At 33.2% G+C, this 20,768-nt stretch overlaps 2 protein-coding genes across 31 annotated transcripts in view; both read right to left on the bottom strand.

Moving 5' to 3' along the window:
* Positions 1 to 4,275, bottom strand: part of LOC108969824 (modifier of mdg4-like) — a 32,551-nt gene extending 28,276 nt beyond the window's left edge. For 25 of the 29 annotated variants that reach the window (XR_001993429.1, XR_001993428.1, XM_018934780.1 and 22 more), the window contains exons 1-4: positions 4,112 to 4,274; positions 3,630 to 3,938; positions 3,431 to 3,570; positions 2,348 to 3,149 (exon numbers count right to left, since the gene is read on the bottom strand). Coding sequence is in view for 27 of the 29 variants with exons in the window: in XM_018934780.1 (XP_018790325.1) it covers positions 2,348 to 3,149; positions 3,431 to 3,570; positions 3,630 to 3,843 (1,156 nt within the window). In the remaining 2 variants the exon portion in view is untranslated. Of the gene's footprint in view, positions 1 to 2,347; positions 3,150 to 3,430; positions 3,571 to 3,629; positions 3,939 to 4,111 lie in introns of all 29 variants that reach the window. The other 4 variants (XM_018934764.1, XM_018934763.1, XM_018934762.1 and 1 more) reach the window with 1 other exon arrangement.
* An 827-nt stretch (positions 4,276 to 5,102) lies between these two features.
* LOC108969811 (ABC transporter G family member 20) lies at positions 5,103 to 20,696 on the bottom strand. Of its 2 annotated transcripts, XM_018934745.1 has the most exons (12): positions 20,576 to 20,696; positions 10,133 to 10,518; positions 9,878 to 10,037; positions 8,474 to 8,736; positions 8,065 to 8,158; positions 7,597 to 7,988; positions 7,017 to 7,248; positions 6,704 to 6,881; positions 6,343 to 6,529; positions 5,973 to 6,238; positions 5,814 to 5,900; positions 5,503 to 5,714 (listed from the first exon to the last, which is right to left on the bottom strand). In XM_018934745.1, exons 2-12 carry the CDS (start codon positions 10,234 to 10,236, stop codon positions 5,503 to 5,505), a joined length of 2,175 nt encoding a protein of 724 aa, XP_018790290.1. In that variant the 5' UTR covers positions 10,237 to 10,518; positions 20,576 to 20,696. The 2 variants fall into 2 exon arrangements, with proteins under 2 accessions (XP_018790291.1, XP_018790290.1); XM_018934746.1 differs by lacking the exon at positions 20,576 to 20,696 and having other exon boundaries at positions 5,103 to 5,714; positions 10,133 to 10,236.
* Positions 20,697 to 20,768: the final 72 nt, after the last annotated feature.

Here is a 20,768-nt window from a genome sequence, read left to right as displayed (position 1 = left end):
CTGAGTGATTTATCCCACTAATCTTATAAATTTATCAAGATTTCGCCATACAAAAATGACAGTTCAAAATCACTTCATCGGAATGATTTGAAACTGATCCACGCTAAATCTCTCTGTGCGACTCTGATTTTGTGTCATTTGTTTGGCAGCATTGGAAATCTATTACATTATCACAGCTAATTTAAACACTACAAAGGGAAAAAATGTAAACAAATTTTTTTTAACAGCAATGAATCTAATTTCACCTGAAAATCGACTTTGCAAATGAAAAAATGATTCCATTATTTCCACAATATGGAAAATATTTCAAAGAATACCGCTTTTATTACAAAATACTATATGACAATTTTTTATTTTCATAAATATTGAGCGATGTGAACTCTTGAATGCCAAAAACAGCTGTTTTTTAATCTTTCCAACGGCAGTAAGAACACTGATGGGTTATGAAATGCTTAAATGTAATCTAATCTTTTAAATTTTCGGTTTGAAAATGGTATAATTGTCACAATCGTAATTTAGTTATTCTGTTAGTCAGGAGTCTCATTTTGGTATTTCTTGGAATATATTTCTAAAATAGCACTTTTATCTATCCTTGCATTTCGTTAATGGGTTGTAATTCTTATTTTTCTCAATTTACAAGATAAAATAAATAAATTCTGTTACGAAATATTTATTAAGGGGAAAGATAATTAGAAGATAAACTATTAAAAAATATGAATCTCTTTGAACTTTTTGTTTCTGATAGTAATTCCGACCTGGGCTCCATCTTGTATCTCGATTCGGAAATGTATTCTATTCGGATCTATTTTATAATTATATGAAAGTTGCACCACACTGTGCCAGAATAAATACGTACATTTTTTGTTTTTGCTTTCTATAACTCAAAAGCTAACGAATATTTTATTTGAAAATTGGCTTGAAAATCGAGTAGATTTTTGCGTCGAATACGCCTTGCGTTCCTGCCGCGTCGCAGCGATTGAGACTCGAACACCCCCCTACTTTCATTCCTTTCTCCAGTAATCAGTAATAAATATGAAATTCCCATCATTGCAAGCGTTTTACACAATCTAAATTTTTTCTTCTATGCAACTTATTTCGAAGTGTTGAAACAAAATACAAAAAAAAAAAAATTGGATTTTACATGCCAACAAAAATTTCCATTTCTAACTTGAAAAATTAGCGACGTTCGAGCAAGCAATAACTGCAGCAATATTGAGTGTTGTTTTTCTGCACTTATATCGCAATATTTTTGCACCGAATATGATGCCTTGAGCTACTGCCGCAGTGATTGAGACTTGAACATCCCCATTTTGTTTACATAGGTTTAAAATTCTATTTTCCAGTAAGCGCGCGTAATTATCGCAGTACAAAAATATAGCACCAAGTATTCCGGTAATCAAGAAGGTTGAACCTTCAACCCAAAGTTTATCTTTTAATAACAGTTTGTCAAAGTGATGGCAACAGATTCGGCAATAATGTATCGCCATTGTTTGATAAACAAACAACATCCGACATCAATTTCAAATTAGAAGTCTTCACACCGGTCCCTTTATATGTGTACAATTCATTTTTTAAGTACATATTTAATATAACTCAAAGAAAATACTTAAGTAAAGGTTAGATCAATCCGATTTGCAAAACAAAATTCATGTAAAAATAGGCATGAAAACCACTAATAATACTAGAATAAAATTTAATACGTATTAAATATGTAAATATATTTATCAAGTAATTTCTCATAAAATATAATTCAAATTTTAAAGACTTACCGTAAATACTTCTTGATATCGTTATTTTTAATTTCCATAATCATTTCAACACTACAACTCTCCTTATAATATTCACAAAATTTCACACTTTTCACAAAATTCTTACACTAGATAAGAGTAATCGCGATCGTTCCAATTCTTCACAAAATCTTGCACTTGATAAGAGTTTAAACAGGAATCACGACCGTTCAAACTATTCATATAATTTTGCAATGGATAAAAATATAAAACCCGAATTACGACCGTTGTATCGTCAATTTGAAAATACAATTTTTTAACAAATAAAATCGAAATCTTTGGAAAATACGTATAAAATATATAAATATTAAAGTAAATATTTTGTTGGTGAAAGATCATCTTAATGAAGGCATATTTACGGTTCGAATATGAACCAACCCTCTTTAAGCAGACTTTACACAACGTGGAAATAAATGTAATTGAACCATTAACTAAATGTTGACTGTACACAGAACAATTTCAATATGTGGATATAAACAATCCAGAATACTCAGTTAATAGTTCATTTGCAGTTATACCACTTTCTTACATTCTAGAAACGAAATGTATTTTTAACCAACCTTGTGCGTCACTGTTTCCTTGGTCCGCCACATCCACGTACGAGGTGTCGGTGAATGATGATTGTTGCTGTTTCACCAAAGCTTTTGATGTTGTTGCATTTACACCACCACCTGAACCTGTTCCAGTTTGTACCGTCGTCGCACCTGCAGGTGTATCGTCATTTTCGGTAAAGTAGCTTTCGTCATATCTAAGCTCTCCATAAGAATCATCTTCTACATAAGTGGTTTCATTTTCGCCTCCATCTACATCACCAGCATCTTCTGCATAGTCTGGTTCCGATTTCGTAGGTAACTCTATTGGCAAGTCTATATATTCCGGCTCACTTTGTTGTTGCTGTACTTGTGTTTTAGTCTCAGGAGCAGGGGCAGCAACAACAGCTGTTTGCACAGTTATTTGTTGGGTTCCGGTCGACACATCAGTTGTATCTAGCGGATCAATTGTACTTTTGGTGCGTTTAATGTGGGGCCCACTTCCAACACTTCGCGCTGGTCGCTTATGCGTAACAACGGTTGTAGTAGTGGCGGTGGTGGTGGTTGCGATTTGTTGAGGTGCTATATGCGTTTGACTTTGTGTCTGCAAATGTTGTGTTTGCGGTTGAGCAACAACTTGCTGCGCTGCAGGAGCCGCCGTAGTTTGTATGACAATCTGAGTTTGCTTGTCATCTCCAGAATCATCAACAGATTCTATTTTAAACGATCGAGATGTCGATGTTCGTTGGCGAACTCGAGGCGAAGATATCTGTTGAATTTGAGGTGAAGGTGTGGAAGGTTCCGCTGGCGATTGCGATGGTGGAGGATCGCTCTATTAAAGAAGAATATTATTATTATATTACATAGTAATGTGGGGAGAAGTACACATTGTTCCAATTTTTTGCTTCCACAAGCATCTTCATATTACATTCACTTTCAACTTTGGGGTGGGTACAGTTTCGTGCAGATACATACACAAACACAAATGTACACATTTGTATTATATGTATACATATTTATATAAAAATGGCGCAAAAACAAAAGCGTACCATGAACATATAGCATTTCTTGTGTGCACTCCATACTTTAATGTTACAAACATTTGATACTTACATCTGTTAAGCCTTTTATTTGAAGAGCTTCTGCTGTACTAATAAACGCAGGTAAAGCTTCTTGCTTTACATTTACTTCTCCACAGTACATAAATTGGATAAGATCTTTTAATGCTGTATGAGATACATCTTTGAGAAAAACTAAAAAAAAAAAAAAATTAATACTAATACTTCCTTTAATAGTGAAATTTCACACTCACCGAAAGCATGTTGATTGGCCGGCATTTGTGTGAACATTTTGCGAAAATAGGGTGAGCATACAGACAAAACTAAACGGTGCGCTTTGACAAATTGCCCTTCCGCCGCTAGCGTCACGTCCACCAGGTCACCGCGGCAAAGCGATTCATGAAAACCAGCCGACAAATTACTGTTGAAATTATTCCAACAAAGCGAGAATTGCTCGTCGTCCGCCATGTTGGCTGACACAATACTAGTGAATTCGTCGTCTGATCCGATGTGTTTGCTGACACAAATCGATAAATTTGTGTATGTACCAAGTACTGAAAATTCTAGAAAACATTCAATTTAAATATTACAATCACAAATTAAATATTCAATTCATTGAAAGATACATTGTTTATTCAAAAATAAAACCAGTTTTTCTTTACCAAAAAAAAACTGGGAAATTATTTTTGCCGCAGATAAAATTTCAATGAATCCGTGGTACTATCTTCAAACTTACAATTTATTACAACTGTTTTCAGCAAATTTGCAGAACTACTCTAACTTTGGGTTCACTTTAAACTATTTTCTTTCTAAAATAGAAATCGTAGTAACAACAGCAATAGTTTCACGCCAGACACAAACCGTTCTCGGTCAAATTACGAATGAAATCCAATTTCGACCAAACGCTTGGCGTTGTGTGCGTTTCATGGAAGAATTACATTTCCGTAATTGAAAATTTTAGAAGCTTCATTTTGATTGGTTAATGTAAATATCAGGGTTGCATTGCATGTTGCCAGATTAATGTGTTATTAATTATTTAAGCATGCAAATAGAATTTTAAATATTTTATGTAGTATTTTCTGTTTTCGTATTTATACACAAATATATAGTTAATATAGTATAAAAAAGCACACATACTTTTAAAGAGGAAATGTGGTTTTTCAATTTTCGAAATGAATGTTTAAACAGTCAGCTAAATTTTACAAAAATCCAATAAGTATTTTAATAGTTTACCTCGGAGAAACATTAAGAGAGTTAAGTGTTAATGGATTTGAAGAGTTCCTCTCAAATCATCAACAGCTATTAATAAATTATATATTACAATTATTAGTAAGTTTGGTAACCGAGCAATTTTGAGTAATCACCATTAAATTTTACTTCACTTATTTCGAGACTGTGAAATAATTGATAGGTCACATCCGATATGAAACCGCAATTTTCATTTCCACACATTTAGTTTTTGATTTAGTTTAATAAAGGTATATTTTTTTAAGTCTTTTATATCTAAAGAAAATTAATTTAATTTTAACGTGAGTAAAGTGGGGCTTGTATGAAATATGTATGTACATATAGGGAGATCTTTGAGTACGTACTTTTAGTTGAGCAATGTATGAAAAAACGACATGATTTTAGCAAAATCATTTCTTTCATTGCAAATAAAACAACGAGACTGTTGCGATAATAAAGATTTTCTTTATGCAAAATAATATTTATTAAATATTTGCTCGTTTACGTCCAATAGTATTTACACTTTTTTCTTACATAAGTCCATAAATAAGTACATAAACATTTGTTCTTAATTCTATGTGATTATGTCTATAGTATATGTATATGTATGTCTGCATATCTCCTACCATACATTGTATCTAAAATATTAGAAATTCTTTAACAAGGAGAAAAGTTATGCTCATAATGAAAATTAGTGAATGTGTATGCATGATAACAATTTAGATGATCGATTTAGGAATTTGCATTATTTTAAATTTGCAATCGTATGGCGTGCTACGTAAAGTTCGGTTCGGTATGTATGTGTACTTGTAACATCTACATTATTTTCACTTATTACGTATATACATATGTAAAATTTAATACTACAACTTCTTCTTTGGCGCCAGATCCCAGATCGGATTAAGCTTTACGTTTAAGGCCCACCATACAGAGTGTAAAGAATATAACTATCCATACTGACATTACTATGAATCCATTGTACACTTGCCAATTTGTTATTGACCAGCCTTTCTCTATAATGTTTCGTGCTGATATAGATGGGATCGTAAAAGGAAAGAATAAAACAATGTCTTGTAGAGATTTCGGCATTCCTTCCAGTGGCCATAGCAAACCTTGAAATTGAAAAAATTTAAATAATTATTAAAATACATAGCTAAGTCTATGTACATACATATGTATGTATAGGAGTGGATAAATATTCTAGTACTCACCACAAAGAATTATCATTGGATAAAATGCACCAGTGGCCACAAAATTCGCTTCTGTGTGCGATTTACAATACACCGATATGAGCAAACCTTGAAATAGTAGTTTTAGTTTTAAAATATTAAAAAATATACAACAACATAAAATAAGTGGGGTTTGCTTACCGAAAAGCATTCCACAAAAGGCTGTCATTGTCAATAGACCAATTAGTGTTGCTGTATCACCTTTGTTGTAAGTGTCAAATACCAATCCAATATACATTATAACCTCAAAAGATTGGAATGCCATTATAATGAGCTGTGTGAGTAGATGCGCCCACAGCATTTCCATGGCCGATACTCCAGCCACCAGTGTTCGATCCCACACACCGTCCATACGCTCCGAAATGAAGACGGCGGCTGTCATCAATGTAGCCAAAAAGAACACCATACTGACCATACAAAGAAATTTATATATACTTGGTAATTAGCAATATAATGTTGCAGCTAAAAGTTTAAGCTTTGTCGCATTGATAAATAAAGCTTAAAGACTTACGTCATGACAACACCAGGCGCAACATATTGCTGAAATTCTATATCAAATGAACCGTAAACGGGTTCCTGAAATTGTATAGGAATATTTCCCAAGCCAGCTGGTAGATTGCAGTCAGCTAACACGTTTTTCACAAAAGAACCAAAACTATCACGTAATTTGCGTTCAATGAAGTATCCAATTTGTTGATCTTTCATACAAAAAATTTAATAAATTAAAGAAAAAAAAAATACATATTATTTATCAGGTGTAGTAAGGTTGTCAAAATAGAGTAAATAAATATGTAAATAATTCAAAAATAATATTTTGAGAAGAGCATCTAATATGTATGTGTTTAGAGTCGCGTCTGCTGAAAGCTATTTACCTGTCATATCAATGTGAACACTAAGAACGGAGTTTTCCACTGCGCCGTCATCCGCGTAACGTCCCTCCTCCATTCGCACCCTCATTGATTCGGAGAAATTGCTGGGGAACATGATATATCCGAGGACTTCAGTGCGCTTGGATGCATTATAAGCTTCTTCCTCTGTTTTGTAGTATACCTGAGCAAATATTGATATATGTATTTGTGTGTTCGTTAATTGCTTTTTATTTTTGAAAATATTATTTGTGTATTTAGCTAATTTTTCCAACTTTTGTTTGAAGTTTAATAAAAATATATGTAGATAAATACATACTCTCTCAGCGATGTCATCACCCAACTCGGTTATATAACGACACGATATCTTTTTAAATTCGCACGTGTCATTGTGATTAAAAACAGTCCTTAAATTCTGATCAAAACATGTTGCATAATCATTTACTTCACCACTGACAATACCGAGTTTTAGATTTGTTGGTGTTTTGCCTATGGCTAAATAAAAGCAGGTGAGCTGGATTAGTGGGAAGAGCAGCATAAATATTATTCCACTGAAAATAGGACATAAAATTAGAATTAAAAACCGAACTTCTTAAATACTATTAAATATAGATATACATATCGTCAGCTGAAATGCAAAATAACGTATCATCAAAAAATTCTAAGCTTAGAGTCTTTTCGATTACGCTTCACTACTTCAAATTACATACATAATATTACAAATGTTCGACATTTTCAGGTTCTGCGGTCAGATATAAACAAGTTTTAATAAATATAAAAATTTTGGTTCACTCATGTTCCATTCTATTTCGTGTTTCATTCATGCCACTGTAACTTTCCGAAAATGTTGTTACGTTATTACGCATTTCAAGGACGATATGTAGGTTATTTCCACTTACGATGGCTGTCGGAAGAGTTGAACAAAATTTTTTGTCATCAAAGCTTTAATGCGGCCGCGCGTCGTGAAAAATATTCGCTTTCTATTATCGGTTTCTTGCTCTCGACAATGGCCGCCTTGATCAGTTCGTTGCGTTTTGTTGTCGTTCTCATCGACTGGAAGCTTTTTGCATATATCGTTGGGTTCTGGAGAGGTTGCATCGATTACTTCCACAGAATGCATAATTGCAGGCGGTTGGGAGGTGTTAATCGTGTTGGGCTGCACTACGTCTGAGTCACCTTGTTTTTGGCTCAATATTAGAAAAGCATCCTCAATAGAGTTGCACTCAAATTTTATCATTATATTTATTGGAGTATCTTCCGCCAATAGTACACCATTTCGCATTAATCCGATCTAAAACGAAGTTTATTTATATAATATATAATAATATATAAAATATCTATACCGTTAAAGGTTTACATATACTTACGCAATTGGCTTTTTTGGCCTCTTCTATATAATGTGTAGTAATGATCACAGCCATTTTGCTATTCCTAGTGCTTTCCACAAGAAAGTCCCATATTCTAGTGTAAAAAATTACATAATTATGAAAAAAATGTAAGGAAGAGGTAAATTTAGGTTCAGCCGAATATTATATATTTTCGAAATTTCTAAAATTAAAATGAAGAGATGTGTATAGTATTTTAGACTTTTAGACAAATTAAAGCCGCATAGTTTCTGTTCAATTTGTAGCTTATTTTGATACACAATTAAAACATTTTCTTTCTCGACTACTTATATTTGAATATAAATTATTATAGCAATGTACTCAGTGACGATATACAATATTTGAAATATATAATATGTACATGGTATAATTATCTTACTAAAATACTTACTTTTCCCGTAGCATGGGATCTAAACCCACTGTCGGTTCGTCTAGTATCAATAATTCTGGTTCGTGTATCATGGCGCATGCAAATGAGACTCGTCGCTGTTGGCCACCGCTGCAATTCTTCACAAGCTGCCTTGGTGGTGGTAGTTGCAACAGTGAGCGTAGTATTTTGAATTTCTCCCGAATCTGTTCTTCCTTCAAACCATAAATACGTCCAAAATAGAAGATAGTTTCTTTTACCGTCATCTCATCGACAAGAGCGATTTCCTGTTTAATAAACGTATAAAAAATTATAAAACAAGTCAGAAAGAGCTAAATTCGTGTATAACCGAATAATTTATGCTCTTGCAACTTGCAAGGATTAAAGTCAGGAAAGTGCCTCAAGGCTTGTTAGTAATATGGGCGAGTTTTCACCCGATCATTCTAAGCCCAAAGACGTACCGTTATAGGAAAAATACGCTCTCTCAATTTTATTAAAATAACTCACATATTGGTCGATATATGCGATATAAAGTTACCCGAAAGTTCCAAAATCTTAAAATTAGGTATATGGGGGTTAAGGGAAGCATTGAATCGATTGAAGCCATTTTTAATACACAGCCATACTACCATCAGGAAAAGATTCTCTATGAATTTTAAATATAGTACATATATACCTCACACCGATATTTTCGGTAAAAAGGAACTGGGGTATAAATATTCGGCTTGAATTGAGACTTGTACAAGGCAATTTTTAAGCAGGCAAGCTTTGCACAGGCAAAGTTGTATCCCCTTATATAAATTGCTTCTAGATTTGTAAGTAAACTCAAAAGGAAAGAATCAGTTGGAATTTAAAATTGTGTCATACGGGAGATAGGCGTGGGTGTAATCTGATTTCGCCCATTTTCACACCGTAACATTAAAATGTCATATACCAAATTTAGTTAAAATCGGGTCTCGAGTTATGTGTTTTTACCTAACAGTGGGCGGTGCTACTCCCAAAGTCCAATTTCACACCGGCTCCATTAAAGCCCTGTTATATCATCCCCAGTAATTATATGGGGAGTGAGCGGCGTTATTATTTGAAATCAGTGGGTGTGGCAGTGATTCGATTACGCCCATCTACGAGGTCGAATTTTGTTTTGCAATGAAGAAACATCGAAATAACCAAAGTTACAGCTATGACGAACGAATGAACAGACAGACAGTTACCCGGATTTCAACTCGTCTCGTCATCCTTATCGTTTATATATACGTATATAACCCTATATTTATCTCGATTAGTTTTAGGGGATACGTATAACCCTTAGGTGGACAAAAGTATAATATTATACTCTGTATCAACATGTTGCAAGAGTACAAACTTATAACTAAATCTTCAAAAAGCTAACTTTAAAGGAAAAAATTGGAGTCTTAGTATAATACTCACCTGCGGCATATAGCCAATACGTGCACCTGGAATGCCACTGCCCGGTTGTCCAGGCTTCATGCCCAGGACTGTGACTTCACCGCTATTAAGCTGACGCTGGCCAACTAAACAGGAAAGTAGAGTAGTTTTGCCGCAGCCTGAAGCACCAAGAAGACCATATCTGTGAATCATAAAAAAAGACAAAAGAAAATACATATAAATAAACAAAGCCGTACAAAATCAATAGGGTGATTGAAGTAACTTAATCGTACTCACATTGAACCGCGCATTACATTCATATTCAAGTAATTGAGAATAATTTTGGGATTTGATTTACTGCCATAGTATTTGTATCCGTTGCGTACCTCTACGGCCGCCATATTGCAGGAATTTATCGCTTATTTGTATATATGTATATTCGTTAATTGCTAAATTCGGTTTATGCTAACTTATACTCGTACATATAGATTACTCGCTGGAAATATTCTTTTCGGACCAGTGTGAGCCAATTATATGTATAAGTATTATAAAAAGCTGTATATATAAATGTGCACGTAGATGTGATCTGATGTTGGTATGTTGCTGGAGACGTTGACGTTTAAGTGGTGCTCACACTGGCTTTAGAATCATGGACGGCATAAATTATTCAGACCGTGTACAAACTGGAAAAAATAACATACAAAACAGGAACATAATAAGAACAAGATGATAGCCAATAAGTCGTAAGAAATATACATACTGTAGATACATAGATCTACATACATACATATATATATTTATTTGCATATACCATATTTTGCTAATAAAATAGCTGATAATGATCACGGCTCATTATATAATGAAATAAAAACAATTATAAATACGTACATATATCCACACATACATACATTTATGAAATCGCATTCAATTAAGTGAAGCTAAAAACTGCTTCTCTTATAAATATAATTAATTATTTTGATCACTTTTCTCGAGATGGTATCTAAGGGCTTTAAAGGAGTCGGTATAAACAATGGATAATATGCAGGCTTACCCAGATGTAGCTTTAGCAAGAAGTGGGGTGTTCTGGTGGCACCAGGACTTTTTGAAGAGCCGAGAAGAGGTCGCTCTTGAAGACCGTGCTGGGAGACCTGCGACTTCAACACACACCGACAAAGTTTTGAATGCAGACTGTTGACTAAATACTCGTTAAATTGGCCAGACCTTAAATTTGTCGAAATCTGTGGTTCATGACATTATGACGGAGCACTTGAACATGCGCAAGGTTTACGCGATCGGGTTCGACATGACATCGCAGCCGACAACGCTCCTGCTCACACCACCTTTCTTGTGAACAGCTAACTAACTAACGCCGACAACCCAATGCTTCCGCAGTCGCCCTACAGACCAAATTTGGCCCCAGGACTTTTTTGTTTCCTTGCTTGAAAAGGCCGATTAAAGGCAAGCATTTTGAGACAACAGAAGGGATCTAAGGAGTATGCGCCTTCAATTCTTGAAAATCGCGCTGCATTGACGCAGAAGGAGCCAACTTTAAAAGTTTTTAAGAAATTGTAACGATTGGTTTAAGTCGACTCAGTCCTATTACTTTCCGGGAGAGAGTTTTTTACTGACAACAATATATAACTTCAAATCGGGCCGATGCACTCCACAATTCTCATATAATACATACATATGTATACTGATTTTCGTTTTTCTAACAAACCTTTTATCGAATATGTCATTCGGTGTATGAGTCTATAACTCGAAGTTACCCATAACACGAACTATTGAATTGGCAATAGAAGTCTATAGAACTGTATATATAATTGCTTGAACTCTGATCCTCTGGTTGACTTTTTGCACCTTAAGGAATTTCCCTGGTTTTTATTCTTACAAGTTGCAAGAATATAAAATGTTCGGTTGCACCCTAACTTAGCCCTTCCTTTAAAATTTACAAGCGTATCTAAGTTTTCGACGCGCTAAAATTTGGCCCATTGTAACTTTTTTTTTTTAATAACTCATCTTTAAGGTGCGACTACCTATTATTATTGTCTAGTAAATTTGTTATCAAGAGTGTATTTGAATGCATTTGCAAAATTTAATATTGCCTCACTCAGAATAGCAATTCAACTTTAAACAGATAATATAATCAGCAAATATTTGGTCTTTACCTAACTATTTTTTTTCTCATGAATATTATTTTGCAATACTATACGCGCGAATAGTGCAATTGAGTTTTAGAACAAATAATGAAAACATATACATACATACATAGATGAAATATATGTATATATATTCACATATGCAAATATATCCTACGTAGTTGCTGTTCTTTTTATTCTTCAACAATTAATATTCCAAATGCATTCATTCGAGGAATCGCTCATTTTATGCGTACTTATATTCGTCAAAATGTTATGTAATAAATATAAACGTATTATTCGTATGTATATTTATATGTACATGCAAGTTAGTGCTAAAAGCTTTGTATATAAGTGAGTAAATGCCTCTCGGAAGTACAAATAATTTGTTTAATAAATTTTTAACAGACGGCGTATGTGTTCATTAGTTTAAACACTTAATTAAATGCAACTAAAAGTGCATTTGTAAATTTTTGCTAACTTATACATATAGACGAACAGCGTACTTAGTATATGAGATGCTATGACGGCATTTAAAATAATTCATTTAAAACTTTTTCTTTCAGCAGGTAATTTATTGCTCGTACGCGGATTTCAGTTGAACCAAATTATACAATGGTATAAAAGATTTGTTTACCTAATTATTACTTGTAATATTTCTTATATTGAGACATATTTATTTTCGAGTATATCGAGTCGATTTTGACGGAAAAACATACGGTTCAAGTGAAAATAGAATTTAACAATTTTTATGATCTTTAAAGTATGCATCTCATAAGCATAGGTACGGAAGCAATTTTGATGGGAATGGCTTCGGTAAAAATTTGTATAACTTGAAGAGAGTATATTAAGCTTTCCATACGCAGAAGCTTAGTCGGACTGTATATACTACTGTGATCAGATTGAAATTTTTAATTTGTAAATTTTTATTTTCTGTAAGTTGACAAATTTTACGTCAAAATATTCATTAGTATTTGAGATACGCGTCGTTTGGTGAGACTCCAAAAGTGAAATTTTTACTATGTCTGAATTTATTGAACAAAGAAGTGCGATGCACCATCTCATAATGCATTGGTTATTCGTGATCATTTCGCCACATTTTCAACTAATATTGTGCGGCAACCACCGCATTCGCCTGATTTACCTTCGTGTAACGTCTGGCTATTCAGCAAGTTCACTTGACCACTTCAGGGTCACCGTTTTGTCTCAATTGAGGATATAAACAAACTGAAGCTCTGATGGCCATCCCGACGGAGAATTTTGCTATGATGACTGGAAAATTCGTTGGCATAAGTGTATTGCAGCGGGAGGGGACTACTTTGAAAGAGATGAAATTGACAAAATTCACAGTTGATTACAGTAGTACTCGGACTAATCTCTCAATTTTTCAGATAGTGATCGGATATTTTTTTGTAGGTCCTATAGAAAAAGTAATCGCCAATTTAGTTTTCTTAGGAGATTTTTTTGGAATTGTTTGCAAACAATTTATGCCTGTTTAGTTTTTCCACTATTAATTGTAGAATAAAGAATGTTTTTGGACTGCTCTGGTGAAAGATTGCGAAGATAGTTTAAAACTGAATATTTTAACTACTAAAAATGTTGGCAGTTAAGAAGTTATGAGATTTTAATAACTATGGCTTTGATTGGAGTAATACCGGTACATAACAATAAACAATTTATTAGATACCATTTACCTACATATGGTATGAATATACCTAAAGTTAATAGCTAGCTATTTTATAAATCAAAACAAATTCGACACTGGCATTAATTTTCCGCACATCAATTAAAATTTTTTTATTTAGTTGGTTTTGTTGCACATACGTATGTAGATGAATACATACATATGCATAATTCATGGATCTACATGTGTGTGAGTTTCATAGCAGTTCTTATGTTCATATAAAATAATTAGTGTCATGGATAGATATGTATGTGCACAAATACCTAGCGACATACATATACACGCTTAGCCAGAAGATCGTTAAGTGGAAGTTGTGAGTTTGTCTTTGGCTATTTATTTTGCACTCATATACAGCGGTCGCTTGTCTAAATGACAAAATAAACAAAAAACTGTGTCGCTAATAAGCTGCTTCTGGTTTTAGCAATCGTTGTTGCTTTCTGTCAGCTGGTGTACACAACGGTCGGTTCAGCGCGCCAAGCCACGCTCATTCGGCTGCGCCGTGGTCGCGGTATATTTTCGACATTTCATAGTATTGCATAAAACTCTACGGTGGAGCCGGCAAGGCAGCGCATTGCTGATATTACAAACCTGCTGCCAACCTTGGATGGTTCATTTATTTTTTACTTCAGACCATCCAGTCCATTTACCTGTTGCGATGCATCCACATTCACATGTTACATATGTATGTAGATACGCATGCGCCCGTATAAAGTGTATTACGTTTTGAGACTTATGATACCCTTTAAATTTTTTAAATATATGTGTATACACGCTGGTTGCTTATTTTAGTTTTATTACAACGAATATTTGTAATGCCTGCATGTTATTGAATGCCATTCAATACCGCAGTCTCTTATGGGTTAATTGCTTTTGCAGTCTGCATCTCTTCGTGGTTAAACTCGTTTTTTTGTTTATAAGTTGACCTCGTAACTCTCTTTTACATTAAACGACGCACCAAAGGCAGTCGGCCGTCTTTTCGCATATTTCCTATACATATACATATCTACATACATATACATATGTACATATATATGCATACAAACATATGTATGTACATGCATTCATAAATAAACGAAGTGTTTGACTTTGTTAGTGAATATTTACGTTCAAATATTCATTTGCATTCGCTTCGGTTTACTTCTCTTGATTACTTCATTTTCTTGGGGGTTAATGTATTAGTTCTATTGCGTTTGTTGTAACACCGTTCGTCGAGAGTTTTTTTGCATAGTGGATGTTTTTGCTTTTGTAAACAAGAAATGAAAAATTGGAATGGTGTTTGCAGGGGGTCTAGGCATGAAAATTACTCAAGTTGATTTTAGTTAAAATAGTAATTAAGTAAATAATGGCTTACATATACATATGTACAAATTCACATACATATAATGCATACTATGTGGTTACAGTAATAACATACACTTAAGCAAATATTTGGGTTAATATTTGTATTTGCACTGAATTGAGGGTTTTCAACTTGTGTACTTTATCACACAAATGTACACGCACTGTAAAAAAAGAACCCGGTTGTAAATAAAACGTAAAATACTTAATTATCTATCAAAAAAAAATAGCCTCTACAAAGTATATCTTCGCCAGATGTACAACTAATTCAACGATTTTTCAGTCCTCGAAACACTTTTCATTAGCGGTAATTTCTGTTTGAGGAACCTGAAAAAATCACACGGAGCCAAATCTGGCGAATACGATAGTTGATCATTCATTGCGATTTTGACTTTAAATTCCGTCACAATCGTGGTTCGATGCGACGGTGCATTATTATCGTGTATAATCCATGAATTGTTCTTCCACAATTTCGGCTGTTTTCGACCGGCAGTTATAATGCTGGGATCGGAATTCGCACGATCAAGCATTTCCAAAGAGATCTGTTTACGGTACTCTTTTTGAAAAAAAATTCGACGAAACAAGAACGCGTTTAATACCCAAAAGATCCGCCAAAATCGAATTCGAATGGACTGCCGAGAGATGTCGAACTCTCTTGCCATAGAATTACAAAATATAAACCATTTTTGTACATTGTAAAAATGCAATGCTGTACTGAGGTGTAACGACTTAATCGGCTACTTTAAACAAAGCGGTTGACAGATCACGTTCACATTTGGCATAATAAGGACAGATTAAGGACAGTCCTACCAACTTAGCAAAATACATTTCTTAAAATATATTTTACTCAGGGTAATTAAATTACAACTTCCGGGTGCTTTTTTGTCAGAAAATATATATAGTGCATAGACTTAATGGCGTCCAAATTCATGTTAAACGCTTGGTTGAGCTTATAGTCCAATTTGACGGGACTTACAATTCTAAGCTGTTGTATTTCAAAGATCCGGCCGTTATTCAAAAATTTTGGTGAACACTAGAATCAAACGCGTAATCTTAGTGTCTAGTTAGCAGGATTTTGCCAGTTAAGTTCTTATTAACTTAATCAAGACTTTTTATTTCGGTAAAAACCTTTTTAAAACCAGAACTTAACGGAACACTTAACTACTGACCATCATTGAGAAATCGAGACTTAGTCTCTTACAAAAATACTACAAAATATGAAAAGTGTTTTATTTTCTTTATTGCCTTTGTTTAAAAATTTCTAGAATAAGCTACTGCCATTTATTCAGATATAGGTTAAGCTAGGTTCAGAGGCCGATCCCAACAGGGATCCCAGTTGGATAGCGTTCCGTTGTAGTACCCAAAAAATTCTTGAATATTGGATCATAAGACGATTACAAATCGACGAAGTGCTTTGAACTTCCCTTAGTGGTTTAGAAAATACTTTTAACATTTTTGATACATGGTTTACCAGAATTAAAACTCGATTCATCAGCACTAATTCATAAGATCCGGTTGACTTTAGAATTAGAGAGTATCTACATTATTTTGCGATTTACGATTTCTGTCAAAAATTTGAACAATGCTATCAAATACTTTCAATAATTTTTTCCAAAGATGAAAACTAAAGGTTTTTATCTGACTTCTGAAGTAAACTGTTTTCAGCAAAACAAAATCATGTTATAGTATCCAAAGCAAGAATATAGTATGCATATAATTTTTACTTTCCGCCAGGAGTATAGCTGTATAAAAAGCGGTTTGTAATGGTTCAACAATTAAATAAAATGGCTTCGAAAAAATAAAAACTATGTTTCTTTGTATTTCAAAAAAATAAGGGTCAAATCAAAAGATGCACCGCTTATACTACACGTACATTTGTACGATCGAACGTATGAAAAAGGTGTGTAGTATGCCTCCAAAAACACATCAACACATACTCCAAGGTCAGTTAGCTCGAGTGTGCTTGTGTAACTGCAATTACGAAAGAAACTACAATAAACAAACAACAACACAAATATTTAAATGCGTGTTTAATAATTTCTCATCAAATTGCATTGAATTTCTGAGCGTACGCAAATCAATCTAGGTATTCAAATTTTACGATAGGTGGGCCGCAGGCACATGTTTGGTTAAAAAGTGATTAAGATACGTCACAGTCGTTATTATTAATCATATTTCCCCCTTACTGACATGGAACAACACGAATGCACGTATGGATTATCTTTGCAAAATCTTACATATCGGTATATGTATGCATGTACATATGTATATTTTTATTTGCGGTATGAGATGTTGTATGACAAATTTAAAAATTATCTTCTGGTTTATTTATTTAATTATTTTGTGAATTTTTTTTCGAAACGCTTCCAGAACAACAATCAGCAACGTTATAATTACCTGTACTGATGACCCAAAACGCCTCTTAGGCGATTACTGGTATGCATATACATATATGTATACAAATAAAATCGCAAAAAAAAGCAAATAAAAATAAACAAAGAAAAAACCAAAGTTATATAAATAAAGTGGATTGCAAGCAACGTGTTTGCTTCGGCAACTGAGATAGGATTGGTAAAATTGTGCTCGACTAGTATGTGGAACTGACAGTTGAGTCGGCTGCATGGTACTTATGTGGCATGAATATCGTCACAATACGCTGAGCAGCCGTATGGAGTTCGCATATTATTCAATATGGCTCTGTTGCAGAGTGTGGATTATGATTAGTGGCGCGCTGTCGTTGCAGCAAATGTTCGTATTGATATTGCCAAAGTAATTGTGGTGAATGCTGGCTGACTACTGCTGTATGGTGGAAGGCAATGGTCGTGGAAGATAAGTGCTCTTTAAGCATTGAATTACTCGGATTGTTTTTTATCAAAGATGCATTCCAATAATTAAGATTATAGAAATTTTGAAGCAAATATCGCTAGGACTGGATAAATAAAGACAGCTCTTTCTAACGAAAGTTTAGTTTTTTAACAGTTAGTTAATATATGTTTATATATGGTATATATCGTCATCTAAAATTCAAAATAACGTAACAACATTTTCGAAAATGATGAATGGCGGCATGAATRAAAGACGAAATAAAATGGAACAAGAGTGAAACAAATTATCAAATTTAATATTGGTTAAAATTTATATTTGAGGGCTGAACCTGAAAATGTTGGACAAATGTCATATTATGAACGTAATTTGAAGTAGTGAATCGTAATCAATGATATAATGAGTATCTTACTCAATTTCGAATTTTTTGATGATACGTTATTTTGCATTTTAGGTGACGATATGTATATGTTTATATGTATATACATACATATATAGCATACAATGTTAAACGGCAAACCTAGTGTGATCGCAAAAATGATTTTTTGGGAGAAAAAATACTGCATGAATGTTTTAAGATTTTATCGATATATTTTTTCTAAATTAGCGAATACATACAAATAATTTCTTTCATATTCAGTATTCATTATTTCCAAAAGCGTTACTAAATTGCTGCAGTAATTGAGGTCTGCTCAAAATTAAAACATTAAAAAATAAAAAATACAAGTAAAATAATTGTATACCAGGAATTAACTATACATTTACAGATGTCGAATTTTGCTTAATAGTGTGATAATTTTGGACCATTCGAAATTTTATTTGTCATACAATCAAAGAAATTGAGAGTTATTCAACTACAGCAAATTTGAAAAACGTAGTTTTGAAAAAGGAAACGAGTTTAAAGATAAACTATTTGAGCTTATTGAACTGAGTGGCTAAACTTTAGAAAGCTATAACTTACAATAAAAGTTAAAATATTAAATTTAAATTTAAATTTGTTCTTTTTAAAGCTATATATTATCGAAATATGCAAAAACGAATAAACAAATTAAATTTTCGAATTATTTCACTATGTGTTCCCCCATAAAATAATAACTTACATCAATATCTTTTTTTCAAGAAGCTCAGCAAAATTATTTGATAATACTTCTTTAATTATGAATTCAGTATGACGAGCAAATTCACAAACTATGGTTCTGCTGAACATTTTGGGATATTCTGAACTGTGACCGATTTTAGTTTAGCGTCTGTTATATGTATTTATATTAATATATTTTATATATGGATTTATATTCCACCGATTTTGGCCAAAATGCATTCCATTTAGTAAAAAAATGTCCACACTATTTTTGAAATTTTTTTTAATCACGTAAATGATTACAGCAACTTAAAGTGAAGAAGAAGCACACAGATTTATTTGAAATACTGAAAATTAAATATTTTAGACTGTGCCCATAGTAGTCGTTAAAGTGCTGCATGACCGATTCCATTTTTGAAGTTAAATATTTCGTTTGCCATTTTTTATTAAAAGCTGATATTTTTGTTACAAGCTGATTTTTCCAAATAAATTCACGAAATTATATACAGTTATAATATTAAGTGCTAAAATAAAAGCACTCTTCATTCTGTTTATCCTGGAATACACTTTTATTGTTTATTTATTTACATTTGTGGTGTATTTTTGGTCTCCCCAACTGCATATAAGGAAGTCAAACGTCATACATATGGTATATACATACATACATATATACGAACTTTCACACATACATGTCTACATAAATGTCCATACACTTGTTATGATTGCGAATGGAACAGACAACATTTGTTAAATGGATTTTTCCAGTTGGCAATTAATGTTAGCGTTGTATAGCTTCAATGACAAAACAGCTGTAAAATCCTGTACTCACATACATATTTACATGCATTATGGGAAATTTAAATGTTGACAAGAGTCAGAATATAATTGCCAGAATATGTAAATAAATAAACGTTTATATGGGTATGTATTTGTATGGAATGCAAGTCTGACTTATCCTTAATTGTAATTTGTTGATAAATATTGCTACATATACAAATCTTTATGAGAATATTATAGGTGAATGTATTTCTTAAGTATTTATAATTAAATTCAGCTTTTGCACAATTTTTACCCAATAATTGTGAAACATAATACAGTATCATTTGACTTGCTCAACGCACAACCACAGTGTGGACATTTGTAGGTATCTATGTATGCAAGTGGACTTGTGTCTAGCAATACAAACATTGTAAAAGAAACAGCAACTTGCCACAGCAACACACACTCACACATTTTTATGGAAAAATTAACACATTTTGTAATGTTTGCTATTCCACTTTTTCAACATGAGCACGTAATTTTTGGTTAATCAGCAATTCGAAGCACAAATAGCAGCACCAGTACTAGCACATAGTAAATGCGAAAACACTAGCTCCTAACATACATATATAGTACATATATGTATGCAGTTTGTGTCTTAAGTCTTTGGTTCCAGCGGCGCTTTGTCATCTACAATCGGTGTAGGAATTAAAGCCTTAAAACAATGTGCTAAAATGCAACGAGGGTTTTTAAATTGATTTTCCATTTAAAAAAAGATTATAATGCAATTGTATTTCTTTCACCACACTATATTCTCATATATTACTGTTATTTATCATAACAACACTCATTATTTTCAACAGTTTATTCGATAACTTTTGTTTGTCTCAAATATGTAGATTTATATATTTTTCGCATACCATAAAACCAGATGATTTAGTAATTCCTTCACTTCCTTCACACCAACAAAAAACTACAACGGTTGCAATTGCGCACCGTGCCAAACTTCACGTATCAGAGACAATTCGTAACTGAAACCAAGCGATCGCGCAAACGACTGCCAAACCGTGGCAAAATCTGTTCAGTCATCATACTGCTTCCACTTAGCGAAAA

The sequence above is a fragment of the Bactrocera latifrons genome, unplaced genomic scaffold (assembly GCF_001853355.1).
Source record: "Bactrocera latifrons isolate USDA-ARS-PBARC rearing strain unplaced genomic scaffold, ASM185335v1 scaffold_267, whole genome shotgun sequence".
In the NCBI taxonomy this organism is placed as follows: domain Eukaryota; kingdom Metazoa; phylum Arthropoda; class Insecta; order Diptera; family Tephritidae; genus Bactrocera; species Bactrocera latifrons.
Note: the sequence above shows the minus strand (reverse complement) of the source record. Positions and strands in the feature narration are given on the sequence as shown.